This window comes from Falco peregrinus, chromosome 17 (assembly GCF_023634155.1).
Source record: "Falco peregrinus isolate bFalPer1 chromosome 17, bFalPer1.pri, whole genome shotgun sequence".
NCBI lineage: Eukaryota > Metazoa > Chordata > Aves > Falconiformes > Falconidae > Falco > Falco peregrinus.
Window position 1 is genome coordinate 6,218,284 of NC_073737.1, and position 13,566 is coordinate 6,231,849.

The window sequence follows — 13,566 nt, forward strand, 5'->3', positions numbered from 1 at the left end:
GCGGGGGGCGATGCCGGTGGGGCCGCGTTCCACTCCCCCGGGTGTCGCCTCGGAAAGTCCCCACGGTTCCCCCCACTCGCAAGCGTGGGGGAAAGCCCACTGCCGCGGGGGCTGTGCCCACGGGAATTTTTCTGTGGATGCCGCGGTGGGCTGGCACGGGGCAGGGGGGCCTTTCTGCGTGGCCACAGACCCCCCTCGGGGCTGCGGGGGCAGGCACGTACCGGCCGGCACCCCGTGCCAGACCCGGGCAGGACGCCAAGTCCCGGTGCCGGACGGAGGCCGGACCATGCAGGCTCTGGCCCCCCTCCTCCCCCGCCGCGGGGGGTCCCTGGTTCCCTGCATCTCCTGGGGATGGCCGCCCCCTCACCCGCTGTTTCCTCTGCCTCCTGCAGCCCCGGTGACGGTGACACCGTCCCGCAGCGCCTGCTGTAGCCTCGGAAGACCCAGCCTGTGCCCGCCCGCCACTGATGAACTCCATGAACCCCATGAAACCCTCCCTGCCGCCCACGCCGCACGGGTGAGCGCTGGTACCCTGAGGCTGCACCCGCTGCCACCCTGGCCCCTGGCCTCTGTCCCTCCTGGCCTTCATCTTAATTAATTTGTTTTTCTTTCTAGTGATGGTTCATTTGCATATGAGGCTGTTCCTTGGCAACCGAGCACCAATCAGCCAGCGGGATCCCTCTCCGTGGTAACCACTGTCTGGGGTGTCAGCAACACCTCCCAGAGCCAGGTACCTGCAGCATCTTTGTCCCCCACCCCACAGACCTTCCAGCAGTTGGGCACGGCTGCCTCTGCCTGACACACCTACCACCCCCCCAACAACTGCTGTCCACTCTCCAGGTTTTTGGCAGCCCCATAGGCCCTGGGGGGAGCAGCTCCAGCACCCCGCTGCTGCCCAGTATGGCTGGCACCGGCTCAGGCATGAGCTCACCGCCGTTCCTGCCACAGCAGCCCTTTGCCGAGGGGGCACCCGGGAAGGGGTATGTGCAGCCAGGCGTCTATGGCCGCAGCACCTACCCCAGCGGGCCGGGCTTCACTGCCAGGTAAGGCTGGCCCTACACTCCCAACCCTGGTACGTACCCTACAGCAGGGCTGCTGCACGCCCCTTCCCCGCCTCTCTGTCCTCCAGCTATGCTGGCAGCCCTGGTGGCCCCGGCGGGATGGGGCTCCCCTCACACGCCAGCCGGCCCCCCACTGACTTCACCCAGGCAGCTGCTGCTGCTGCTGTGGCTGCCGCTGCTGCCACAGCTACGGCCACGGCTACAGCGACGGTGGCGGCACTGCAAGAGAAGCAGAGCCAGGAGCTGAGCCAGTACGGCACGGTAAGAGCCCAGCCATGGCAGAGCCAGGGAGCTGGCAGCTGCCCCTGCTGTGCCATGATCCCCCTCTCTCCCTTCTGCAGATAGGCGCGGGGCAGCCCTTCAGCAGCCAGTTCCTGCCTCATGCTGGACCCCGTGGCCCTGCCAGCATGAGCCCAGCTGGCATGGCGGGTGTTATGGCTCCCTCCGGTGTCTCCCCTGTGAGCATGAGCCCTGCACGGGTGCCCGGCACCAGCCCCCTTTATGGCGGGCAGCGAATGCCCCAGCATGCCTATCCTGGCCCCCCCCCGAGCCAGCAGCTCCCTCGCCAGAGCCTCAAGCGGGCGTACTCCAACGAGGTGAGCATCTGCACAGGTGGGGGCCGCAGCCTGCTATGACTGTCCCCTGTGCCCCTGCCAGCGCTGACCTCCCCTGCCCTGCAGGGGTACCCGGCACAGCAGTACCTCCAGGGCGGGCAGTATGCTGTGGCTGGTGCCCAGTATGCCCCCAGCGCCCCCCAGCCCTCTGCTCCGTCCGCCTCCTACCCTGGCCACAGGCTGCAGCAAGGCATGGGCCAGTACCTCTCTACCTCAGGCAATGCTGGACCCTATTACAAGGTACCACAGCGGGGACAGGGGGCACGGCGCAGGGCAGCCGGGTGTTTGCCATCCTCTGGTGCCAGCCCCTGGGGACCTTCCTCCTTCTGCAGCCAGCCGACCAGTTCAATGGACAGAGCACCGGCTTCAGCACCTACAGCCAGGCGGCCATCAATGGGGTGAGTCTCAGCTCTGGTGGGGGTGGGGGGCAATGCCGTCCTGGATGGGTGCTGAAGGTGCACGGTGCCTCCGCAGCCAGGCCGGTCGCTGCCAGGGTACCCCAGCTCACCACTGGCTGGGAACCCCACGCCACCCATGACGCCAGGTAGTGGCATCCCCCCTTACGCATCCCCGGGTCAGGATGTCAAGTCGCCCTTCCTGCCAGACATGAAGCCCAGTGTCACCTCCCTGCACCCATCCCCCTCGGGTAGGTGTCTCCAGCAGGGGTTGGGGCTGCCGGGGCTGGGGGAGGGGGCACATTATAGAGACACCTCACCCTCCCCCAGCAGTGCCCCAGGTCATTAGTGTGGATGTGACTGCAGGCAGCTTGGTGGCCAGTGCCCCTTTAAGGGCAGGGTGCCAGGGGGTGGCCTCTAAGGAAAGGGGTGGAGCTTAAGAAAAGGGGGTGTGGCCACAGCCGGGGTGTGCAGGGGCTGGGGGCGGGCCTCAAAGCCATTGGCCAATGGGAGAGCAGATTGTGACAGTTGGAGGGGCTTATGAAGGCGGCACTGGCTGGTGGGAGGGGCTTCAGTCAATGGCAGCTTGGGTGGGAGGGACTTCTGCAAGGATGGAGCCTCGGGGTGGGAGGGGCTTCTTGGAGAGGGTGGGATGTCCCAGAGTGTGAGGGGTCTTCAGTGGGCGGTGCTTCTTGGGTGGGTGGGGCTGGCTGTAGTGGGAGGGGCTTTTTTGCATGGGGTGGGGTGCCCTGGAGTAGGTGGGGCTTCCTGCAGGGTGGGCCCTCCATGGGCGGGGCTTGGTGGGGCAGGGGCGGGGCACAGGGGGTCCCTGCTGCAGGGGTCCTTGCTGAGGGTGTCCCTGGCAGGGCCAGCCCCGGGGGAGGAGCTTCGGCTGACCTTCCCGGTGCGGGATGGTGTGGTGCTGGAGCCGTTCCGCCTGCAGCACAACCTGGCTGTCAGCAACCACGTCTTCCAGCTGCGCGACTCTGTCTACAAGACCCTCATGATGAGGTGGGGAGAGCGGGAGGCTGTATGGCATGGGTGGTGTCCTGCTGCCCTACCTCACGCAGCGCTTGCTTGGTGTAGTGCCGTGCAGCATGGCATGGCACAGCACGGTGTGGCATGGAGTGGTGCAGTGCTACGCAGCATAGCTTCTCCCTGCACAGTGCTGCGTGGTGTGGTGGTACATGGCATGGTGCAGCTTGGCACAGTGCTGTATCGCATCACAGCATGTGGTGTGGTTTGGTGTGGCAGGATGTGGTGTGGTTCAACATGGCACGGTGCTGTAGGGTGCAGTGGTACCCTCTATGCCGTAGCATGGCACAGTGCTGCGTGTGTGGTGGGTCAGCATGTGGCCTGGCATGGCATGGCGCCATATGGTGTGGTGGTATGTGGCCTGGCTTGTCATGGCACAGCACTGCGTAGTGGCACCTGGTGCGCTTTGTCACAGTGCTGTGCGGTGTGATGGTACACGGCGTGGCTTGGCACAGCACGGTGCTGTACAGTGCGGTGGTACTCGGTGCAGCGGCTTGTGTGCGGGCACGTGCCCTGCCCGCCCCCCTGCCCACACCCCTGCCCGCCCCACCAGGCCTGACCTGGAGCTGCAGTTCAAGTGCTACCACCACGAGGACCGGCAGATGAACACCAACTGGCCGGCCTCCGTGCAGGTGAGTGTCAACGCCACGCCGCTCACCATCGAGCGCGGTGACAACAAGACCTCCCACAAGCCACTCTACCTGAAGCACGTCTGCCAGCCTGGCAGGAACACCATCCAGATCACTGTCACTGCTTGCTGCTGTGTAAGTCACCAGGGGGTTCCCGCGGCAAGGCTGGGGGCTGCGGCTGGGGCCGCAGCTCAGCCTTTCCCCTCTCCGTATCTCTGCAGTCCCATCTCTTCGTCCTGCAGCTGGTGCACCGGCCCTCGGTGCGCTCGGTGCTGCAGGGTCTTATCAAGAAGCGCCTGCTCCCTGCCGAGCACTGCATTGCCAAAAGTGAGTTCCATGGCCAGCACCCCCAGCCCACTGGGTCCTGGGGGATGGGAGGGTCTGCAGCATGGTGGTAGGACACCCTGGTTGGGGGCTGAAGCATGATTGGGATGATGGGATGTCACGCCCAGGTGCCACCATGGTGCCACCTCCATCCCAGGTGTCCTGTTTCTGACCCTTGGTGCCCCTTGCCCCGCTTCCCCCCCCCCCCCCCTTCCCCAGTCAAGCGCAACTTCAGCAGCGGAACCATCCCGGGGACCCCAGGGCCCAATGGCGAGGATGGCGTGGAGCAGACGGCCATCAAGGTGTCCCTTAAGTGCCCCATCACCTTCCGGAGGATTCAGCTCCCGGCCAGGGGCCATGACTGCCGGCACATACAGGTAGGGGGGATGGTGGCGCAGGGGTGGGAGATGTCCCCCACCCGGTGTCTCCCACTTCTGCCAGCTCAGCCGCTGCTCCTCCTCCTCCACAGTGCTTTGACTTGGAGTCCTACCTGCAGCTCAACTGTGAGAGGGGGGACCTGGCGGTGTCCTGTCTGCAAGTGAGTGGGGGCCCCAGCAGGGCCGTGCCCTGGTTTCCCTGCCTGGAATGGGGGTTGGGTTCCCTGCCCTCACCCTGCCTCTCCCTGCCTGCAGTAAAACAGCCCTGCTGGAGGGGCTGGAGGTGGACCAGTACATGCTGGGCATCCTGATCTACATCCAGAAGTAAGTGTTCCCACTCTGTCTCTCCATCTGTGACTGTCACTGTGCCACCCTGGGGGGCTGTGCAGCTGATCCCTGACCCCCCTGACCCCCAACATGAGCCCCCCTGCCCCTCACTATCCTGCCACCCCCAGCTCGGAGCATGAGGAGATCACCATTGACCCGACCTGCAGCTGGAAACCTGTCCCAGTCAAACCTGATGTCCATGTCAAGGAGGAGCCAGAGGGGCCAGCACTGAAGCGCTGCCGGACACTCAGTCCCACGCACATGGTGCTGCCCAACATCATGGAGATGATCGCAGCGCTGGGGCCTGGCTCCGCACCCTTCCCGACGCTGCCACTCCCGCCGGCGGGTGCTGCTGCCGATTACAGCGCCCCAGGTATCGGGGTCACAGGGAGGACAGGGATGGGCCCTGTCCGTGTTGTGTCATGTGTCCATGCCACACACAACCCCCCCCCCCCCCCCCCCCCCAATCACATCCTTTCCTCCTGCAGGTTCCAGCTTTCCAGGACCAGGGGGCTTCCCAGAGCCATTTCCCCCCCCCGGCGCCCCCACCACACCAACAGTGAGCGAATTCACACCAGGACCCCCCCCCATCTCCTACCAGTCCGACATCCCTGGCGGCCTCCTGGCCCCTGAGAAACCCCCTGCACCCCCTCTCCCTGCACAGGTCAGCTGGGCTGAGGGTGGGGGGTTCCCTCAGGACCCCGTGTTTCCCCGTGGTGGGACCAGGGGGGGTCCCAGCGGAGGGAGGGTCTCACTGCCACGCTTTGTCCTTGTAGCTGCCCCCGCCAGGGCGGATGGAGCCATCCCATCCCCCGGTGCAGCCGGGGCTGCACAACCCAGCCCTGGGCAGCTCGCCGGGCCAGCCGCTGCACCACCGGAGCACGCCGGCGCGGCTCCCCCTGGGCCCCCCCGGCCCCGCACACACTGCCGACCTCGCCTTCCCCCCTGCGCCCGGCATGGCCGGGGCGGGTGACGGGTCGGAGCCTGCCCTCGACGTGAGTACCCTGGGGAGTGTGGCTGGGGGTCCCACTGCCGGTTTGGGACCCCGGCTGCCACAGGGTGGGTGGGGAGGAGCTGGGGGGGCCCCTGTCATCACACACTGCCACCCCCAGCTCCTGCCCGAGCTGACGAACCCTGACGAGCTGCTCTCCTACCTGGGCCCCCCCGACCTCCCCAGCAGCAGCAATGACGACCTCCTCTCCCTCTTCGAGAACAACTGAGCCATCCTTGCTGCCCCACGGGGTCCGTGTCCCCCCCCGCCACGGGGCCGGGGGTGCAGCACTGGCATGCCCCTGCCTGCTGCAGAGCGGGGACACCCACCTACAAGGGGGCTTGCCCAGAAGGGATGTGATGGGATGGACAGATGGACAGGCTCAGCCCCCCAGAAGCACAAGGCTGTACATAGTGTAGAAACACTACTGGCCCCCTGCCCCCCAAGACGACGCCCCCCCCCGTATTTAAAGGCAAGCATGTCACCACGGGGACAGCCCATGCCCCCTGTATAAATGTGCATACGCTGCTTCCCTGTGTAACATACGTGCTGGGCCGGGGGGGTGTGGGGTTTGGCCCCCCGACTGGCCCACGGCCCTCCCCCTGCCCCCCCCCGCCGCCGTCGAGCTCCCTGTACCGTCTGCTCATCGCTGGCTATTAAAGGATTTCGTTTCGGCGGGGATCACGCCTGTCGCTGGCCAGGCCACACCCCCTGCGTGTGCCCCTGGCTCCTTTGTCACCCTGCTGGGGCCCTGGCCCCACGCTCCACTCCATCCCCCGGGGCAGGGGGTCCCTCGTGGGTGGCCTTGCCGGGAGCGGGTTGGGGGCGTCTCGGGTCTTTCTCCAGGGCGGCTGCGGGACCGGGGGGGCCGCCACCTCCCGAACCCACGCGGTCCGATAGCTGGGGCTACCCCCACAGACCCCTGCCCTGCCTCACACCTCCTGGCCGCCCCACGCCGCTCGGCGCACCGGGCCCCATGCCCCCGCCCACCCCCACCCCACAGCAGTACGCATGCGCGCCGCGCCCTGCCGAGCCGCCAGACTCGCGCGTCCCTCGCCCCCGCTTCCCCCCCCCTTCATTCGAAACACGGCGCTGCCGATTGGCCGCTCGGCCCGTCGCTCCGCCACAACGCCAGCAGCCGTTGGTCGGCGCTGCGGAGGAGGTGGGCCATGCCTGGTCCTATATAACGCGCGGCGGGCGGTTGGTCTCCTTCTGCTGCGCCGCGCCCGCCGCACGGAGCTGCTGCTGACGACCCGCTCCTACCCCGCCATGGCCAACCCCGTCGTCTTCTTCGACATCGCCGCTAATGGCGAGCCCCTGGGCCGCGTCACCTTCGAGGTTGGGGGCGGCGGGGGGGGCGCTGCCGCCATTTCCTCGCCGGGGAAGGGCGGGGGGCGCCACGCCGGGGCGGTGGGGGGCCTCCATGTGGCCGCAGCCCCCGCGGGGCGAGGGCGGAGCGCGCTCCGGGCCGCGGCGGGGAGGGAACAAAGGACCCACCGCAGCCCCCGGGCCCGCCGCGCCGTCCCCGCTGCGGGCTGAGCGCGGCGGAGGATGCGGCACGGTGCGGCTCGCCCGGGGAGTGGCGGCACGCTGCCAGCCCAGGGTGTGCCGTCGCCCGGGGGTAGCCCGGCCCGGCCGCGCCGCTCGCCACGCCGCAACGCGTGTCCCGGCCGCCCTGCCAACGGCGGGCAGCCCCAGCCCTCTGTCACTGGCCGCCTCGCCGCGCCCGGGTAGTCGGGGGCGGAAGGGGGTCCGGCGGGCCCGGGGCGGGGCGGGGGTGCCGCGGTGGCTTCCCCTGCCGCGGGATCGGGGCCGCGGCTGCCCGCGCCGCCATTTTGTCCCAGTCCCCCCGGAACGGGGCCGCCCCTCGGCAGGCGGCAGCCGCCCCAGGGGCACATCGCGGCGCGCCCCGACCCCGCTGCGGGGGTCGCTTCTAGGGCGCCCGTGGTGCCCCCCGGGTGTGGGGAGGCCGCCGGGGAGCGAGAGCAGCGGAAGCCGGATCGCCGCGGGATTGTCGCTGCGGGGGAAGCATTTCTCGCCCCGCGGAGCATCCCTGGCTTGGCTGGGCGCTGCTCCGGGAATGGCCGCGCTGCGGCTGCTCCCTGCCGGGCTGCCCCTTGCCACGCAGATGGCTGCTCGCTGCCCGAGATTCTCCTGCAGTGAATGGGAGGCGGCGTGTGCTCTGCCGGGCAAGGCTCGAGTAAAATGGGGGTTTCTGATTTAATCCCAGCTAGCAGAACAAATGCGTGCCTCTGTCCTCCGACCTAAACTTGTTTGGGTGCCCTGTCTGTTAGTCCAGGGTTTCCAGATGAAACTGAGGTGGGAAGTGTTCTGCAGTAGCAGACGGGTGAGATCCGACCTCCCAGAGGAGGTCCCTGGGCTCCAGACAGGGAAGGGAGGGGATCCCCATGGGCTGGGAGTGCCCTGTGGAGTGGGGACACTGGCCTGTCTTCACCCCAACCTGACTAATGGCAGCTTCTCTTTTTGCAGCTGTTTGCAGACAAGGTGCCCAAGACAGCAGGTTGGTAAAGTGGCATTAGCCATGCTGCAGCTGCAGCAGACCCTAACATTCTCCCTAAATTGAGACAAAATAAACCATTCATCATGATTTTCCTCTTTTGCAGAAAATTTCCGTGCCCTGAGCACTGGCGAGAAGGGATTTGGCTACAAGGGGTCCTGCTTCCACAGAATCATTCCTGGGTTCATGTGCCAGGTGCGTGGTACCCCTCCTAACACACCCACCTCCCTGCTGCAGTGGATCTGGTGCTTGTGTGTGTTTCAGAGTTGGGTGCTGGCATATTTGGGGTGGGAAGGTGGCTCTGTCTGCAGCCTCTTTGGGGCTGTTGCACCTGGTTTGAGAGTCTTCTCCTGTGCCTGTGACCTTGAATGCCACTTTTTTGCAGGGTGGTGACTTCACACGCCACAACGGCACTGGTGGCAAATCCATCTATGGGGAGAAGTTCCCCGATGAGAACTTCATCCTGAAGCACACAGGCCCTGGCATCTTGTCCATGGCCAATGCTGGCCCCAACACAAATGGCTCTCAATTCTTTATCTGCACTGCCAAGACTGAATGGTGAGTTGGGCTGTGGGAGGGCAAGCTTAGGGGGTCCCTGGCACCCACCCTGGTGGGGAGGGTGACATGCCAGGCTTGGTGCTGAGGTACCTGTGTGGGGACAGTAGGTGCCAGTTGTGACCAGTGCTTTTGCTGCAGGTTGGATGGCAAGCATGTTGTCTTCGGCCGTGTCAAGGAGGGGATGAATGTGGTGGAGGCTATGGAGCGCTGTGGCTCCAAAGATGGCAAAACAAGCAAGAAGATCACCATTACTGACTGCGGGCAGCTCTCATAAACCCTTCTCTTAGCAACTGACCCTTCCTTAGGCAGCATGAGCACTGTGCCCTGCTGCAGCTCACACCATCCCACCCTGCTCCTGACTTACTGCTGCGTTTCTACTGGGTTTCAGCCCCATGTGCATGGTCCAGCTGGGCCGCAGTTACCTTTGAGTCTAAATAAAACGAGTTAAACCACAGTGGACCCCTTCTTTTCCCCCCTTACTGGGGTGGGTGGTGTGTGGGGCCTGGGTGTGGGGGGGCATGAAGGCCCCTTGCAGTGTGGCCATGTCGTGTCCTTGGTAGGCTCCAGAGGGAATAGGTGCAGGCAGCTGGTCCTAAAACAGTTTGGGACCCCCTTCACCTACCCACTGATGTAGCCTCTGCCCCCCTTGCAGCTACATAAACCTGTCCCTCTGGCATGAAAGTGGTGGTGCCCCCTGACTTTAGGGTCCCTTGGGGACCTGCATGAACAGATGGCATTGGCTGGCTTGGGCTGTGGTAATGTGGGCATCCTAGTGTTCCCAGTAAAGCAGAGTCTGGGTCTGGGAGGATTCCAGTGTTTGCAGTTGAACCAACCCGGTTTGGCAGCAGCTCTGTGTTTGAGGGGATCCTAATGGTCCTGGTTTGGGCGTGCACAGCTCTGTTAAAGAGTCTCAGTTCAGTTGCAGCTTGTGCTGGGGTGGTTGGTGTTGCTGGTTCCAATGGTGCCCAGTTCTAGGATGACCCCGGTGTTCCCAGTTTGAAGGCTGCCTGGGTGAGAGTAAGACTTCACTACTGTGGGCCCAGCAAGGGTGGGCTGTTCCCCCGGTGCCCTCTTGTGGGGTGCACCCACAGCACCTGTAGTGGTTGCCACTGCCTGTACTCCCTGCTCACAACCACCCCTACCTCCAGCTGGAGCTGCTCCCTGCCTGAAACCAACTGCTGGGAGCTGTGCCCTGCTGCCTGCACTTCTGCCTGTGCTGGGAGCTACAATCTCCTGCCTGTACCTGAAGCTGAACACCTTTGCCTGCATGCAGAGCTGCGGCATCCCATAGGCTCCCTGCACTGCACTGCATGGTGGAGTCCATTGTAGAGCTGGGCTGTGGTGAGGGTGAGGTGTCAGAGTGAGGTGATATCTGTCCAATTTGTATCTGGGCTCTTCACAGAGTCACAGAATGGCTTTGGCTGGAAGGGACCTTTAAAGGCCAGGTAGTCCAACCCCACTGCCGTAATAAGGGACATCTTCAACCATATCAAGTTGGTCTGAGTCCTGTTCAATGTGACCTTCAGTGTTTCCCAGGATGGGGCATCTACAGCCTGTGAGTAACCTGTGCCAGTGCTTCACCACCCTCATCATAAAATATTTCTTCCTGATATCTAGTCTGAATCTACCCTCCATAAGTTTCAAACCATTACCCCATGTCCTGTTGCTACAGGCCGTGATAAGAGGTCTGTCCCTGCCTTTCTTATAAGCCCCCCTTATATATAAGCCTTTAGATACTGGAAGGCCACTGTAAGATCTCCCTAGAGCTTTCTCCAGGCTGAGCAACCCCAAATCCCTCAGCCTTTCCTCACAGGAGAGGAGCTCCAGCCCCCGATCATCTTTGGGGCCTCTTCTGGACTCGCTCCCACAGGGCCACGTCTCTCCTGTACTGAGGACTCCAGAGTTGGATGCGGGACTCCAGGAAGGGTCTCACCTGAGTGGAATAGAGCAGGAGAATCCCCTCCCTTGGCCTGCTGCCCATGCTGCTTTTATTGCAGCTCAGGATTCAGTTGGCTTTCTGGGCCATGAGTGCTCATGTCCAGCTTTTCACCCATCATACCCCGCAAGTCCTTCTCGGCAGGGCTGCTCTCAATCCCTTCGTCCCCCTGCCGGGATATTGATACCGGGAGTTGCCCTGACCCAAATGCAGGACCTTGCGCTTGGCCTTGTTGAACCTCATGAGGTCACATGGGCTCATTTCTCAAGGGGCTTGTCCTGGTCCCTCTGAATGGCATCCAATCCCTCAGGCATGTCAGCTTACACTTGCACCACTGAGCTTGATGCCATCTGCAAATGTGCTGAGGGTGCACTTGATCCCACTGTCTACGCCATTGGTGAAAATACTAAACAGTGCTGATCCCAGTACAGACCCCTGAGGGACACCACTTGTCACTGATCTCTGTCCAGACACTGAGCCACTGACCACTACTCTCTGGAGTGCACAGCCATCCAGCCAATTCCTTATCCACCGAATAGTCCATCTATCAAATCCCTATCTTTCCAGTTTAGGGAGAAGGATGCTGGGGGCGGGGATGGGGCAGGCTGTGTCAAAAGACCTTGCACAAGTCTAGATGGATGACACCTTTAGCTCTTCTGTTGTCCACAGAGGCAGTCTCTTCATCATAGAATGCCACTAAGTTAGTCAGGCAACACTGGCCCTTGGTGAAGCCATGCTGGCTGTCTGAAATCACCCCGTCCTCCACATGCCTCAGCATAGCTTCTCGAAGGATCTGCTCCATGATCTTCCTAGGCACAGAGGTGAGGCTGACAGGTTGAGAGTTCCCAGGGTCCTCCTTGCTACACTTTTAAAAATGGGTGCATTTTCCCTTTATCCAGCCACCAGGGACTTCACCTGTCTGCTGTGACCTTTCAAATGGCCTGAAGACTGGCCTGGCAACTACATCAGCCAATTCCCTCAGGACTCCGGGATGCATCTTGTCAGGCCTCATAGACTTATGTATGTGCAGGTTCCTCAGATGGTCTCGAACCTGATCTTCTCTTGCAGGGGGAGGGAATTTGCCCCCCCCCTTCCCCCCCCCAGTCCCTGCCTTATGGTGCATTCACTCGAGGAGTGTGGGATGAGGGGCTGCCAGTGGAGACTGAGGCAAAAATGTCACTGACTGCCTCAGCCGCCTTCCCACCTGCTGCCACCCGCCCTCGGCTGCAGCGCGGGCAATCGCGAGGTGCCCGAGGCAGTGCCGTGCCCCAGCGCTGGCGGCGGGGGACAGGGCCGCCATGGGCAGGGAAGCAAGCAACACTTTCCGTCCCGGCACCTCTCCCCGGGTCCCCGAGGTGGCGGGGGTCCTTCCCGGAGCCGGGCTCCGCCGAGGGCGCGGTGACGGCGCCCGCCCCGAGGCAGGTCCCGCACCCGGGTGATGCCGCCCTCTGCCAAACGGAGGCGGTGTCGGGGATGCCTTTCCGTGCGGCACCGGCGGCACGGCGGGGCCTTTCGGTGCTGGCAAGGAAGCTCAGGGGAAGAGGTTCTGTGCTGCACCGGGGGGTGGGGGCTGCGGCTGCCGCTGCCGCACCGGCTCGGCGCGGGGGAGGCCTCTGAGGCCGGGGCGGGGGTCCTGGGCGCTCCTGCTCGACCCCCCGGTGTTTCCTTCGGCTCCCGTCCCTCTCACCCCTCCCGTGTCACGCTCAGGCTGCGGCCGGGGGCTGCGGGAGCGGCGGCACCCCATGTGCCCCAGGAGCTCCTGCCCGAGCCTGGCAGGCCTCCAGGCCTTCCATCTTCCTTGGCCTCCTTCAGGGTCTGAGTACCCGTGGGGGACACTCTTAGAGCCCAGCTGCGCTGAGGTGAGCTGCGGCAGGCCCCTTGCACTGGCAGCCCTTGCAGGGAAGGACACCTGCCCGCTGCCCCATGGTGCTTCTCTGCGCCCGGGACGGACCCCCAGCATGGCCCTGCTGGTGCTCCCCAGGAAGTGGCATGTAAACGTTGCAGAGCTTTGCTGTCCTGATGGCAAGACCAAGGGTGACCTCTGGCCCACAGCAGCAAGTTCTGGACATCAGGTCCACCATCAGGCCCAGTTCATCCTTGTGCTCTTGGATTTTCTTCATGAGGTCACGAGGCTTGATGAAGGTCTTGAGCACAGCTCTGAGAGGAAAGGGAGTGGAACAGCAGGCGTGGAATGCCAGTGCACTGCAACAGGTCGATGGAGGGAGGAGGTCCGTGCTGCGGAAACTCCCAGAGGTCATCCCTTCACAGAGAAAGATGCAGATAATGTGCAAAGGCAGATGCAGACACACACAAGTTACACCAAGCCAAACCAGAATGTGCTCAGGCCCTTGCTGCTTTGGGACTGTTCAACTGAGGGTTTCCAGGACTGATGGATGACTTTAGACTGGGGCAAAGCACTGCAGTGTGACAATTATGCCAAGAAACTGAAGTTCATCTTGGGTCAAGGCCTTCAGCTCAAATGGAGATGAACAAACAGCACTGTCCCCTTTCCCTGGCCTGGGGACCCTTGCCTGCCCTGGTCCCCCACCTTGGGCTGCTCCTAGCATCCCCAGGAACAGCATCCCCACGCCACTCCACCTTTCTACCATAACCACCAGTACCAGCACCCTCCTCCCCACACTTTGAACAACCTCCACGAGTACCTCCTGGGAACCCCCACAAAAAGCACCCCAGGGGCTCTCTTACAAATGCCTCATTCTCTATCGCACCAATTTATCTTAAAAGAGTATAAAATTGGGTAAAATTCCTTAAGATAGGCAGATAGACGTACATCTAGTTGA

At 63.4% G+C, this 13,566-nt stretch overlaps 2 protein-coding genes across 2 annotated transcripts; both read left to right on the top strand.

The window, feature by feature from the left end:
* Positions 1–424: 424 nt before the first annotated feature.
* On the top strand, positions 425–6,745 carry ZMIZ2 (zinc finger MIZ-type containing 2). The gene is given in 19 exon segments (XM_055820117.1): positions 425–517; positions 616–730; positions 841–1,043; positions 1,130–1,322; positions 1,403–1,657; positions 1,742–1,915; positions 2,008–2,073; positions 2,150–2,321; positions 2,937–3,081; positions 3,659–3,869; positions 3,956–4,061; positions 4,278–4,435; positions 4,528–4,569; positions 4,571–4,596; positions 4,691–4,759; positions 4,891–5,135; positions 5,251–5,426; positions 5,539–5,757; positions 5,875–6,745. Coding segments are annotated over 19 exon segments (2,733 nt in total). The 5' UTR covers positions 425–467; the 3' UTR covers positions 5,983–6,745.
* Positions 6,746–6,936: 191 nt separating this feature from the next.
* PPIA (peptidylprolyl isomerase A) lies at positions 6,937–9,283 on the top strand. The gene is made up of 5 exons (XM_055820127.1): positions 6,937–7,091; positions 8,244–8,274; positions 8,378–8,466; positions 8,657–8,829; positions 8,968–9,283. The coding sequence occupies exons 1-5, from the start codon at positions 7,023–7,025 to the stop codon at positions 9,101–9,103; spliced, it is 498 nt and encodes a 165-aa protein (XP_055676102.1). The 5' UTR covers positions 6,937–7,022; the 3' UTR covers positions 9,104–9,283.
* Positions 9,284–13,566: the final 4,283 nt, after the last annotated feature.

Bases quoted from the DNA above. Each gene is read 5' to 3' on its own strand.
- PPIA (XM_055820127.1), top strand. From the start codon at position 7,023: ATGGCCAACCCCGTCGTCTTCTTCGACATCGCCGCTAATGGCGAGCCC. The intron at 8,275-8,377 runs GTTGGTAAAGTG...CCTCTTTTGCAG, and splicing joins CAAGGTGCCCAAGACAGCAG to AAAATTTCCGTGCCCTGAGC. The intron at 8,830-8,967 runs GTGAGTTGGGCT...CTTTTGCTGCAG, and splicing joins TGCACTGCCAAGACTGAATG to GTTGGATGGCAAGCATGTTG.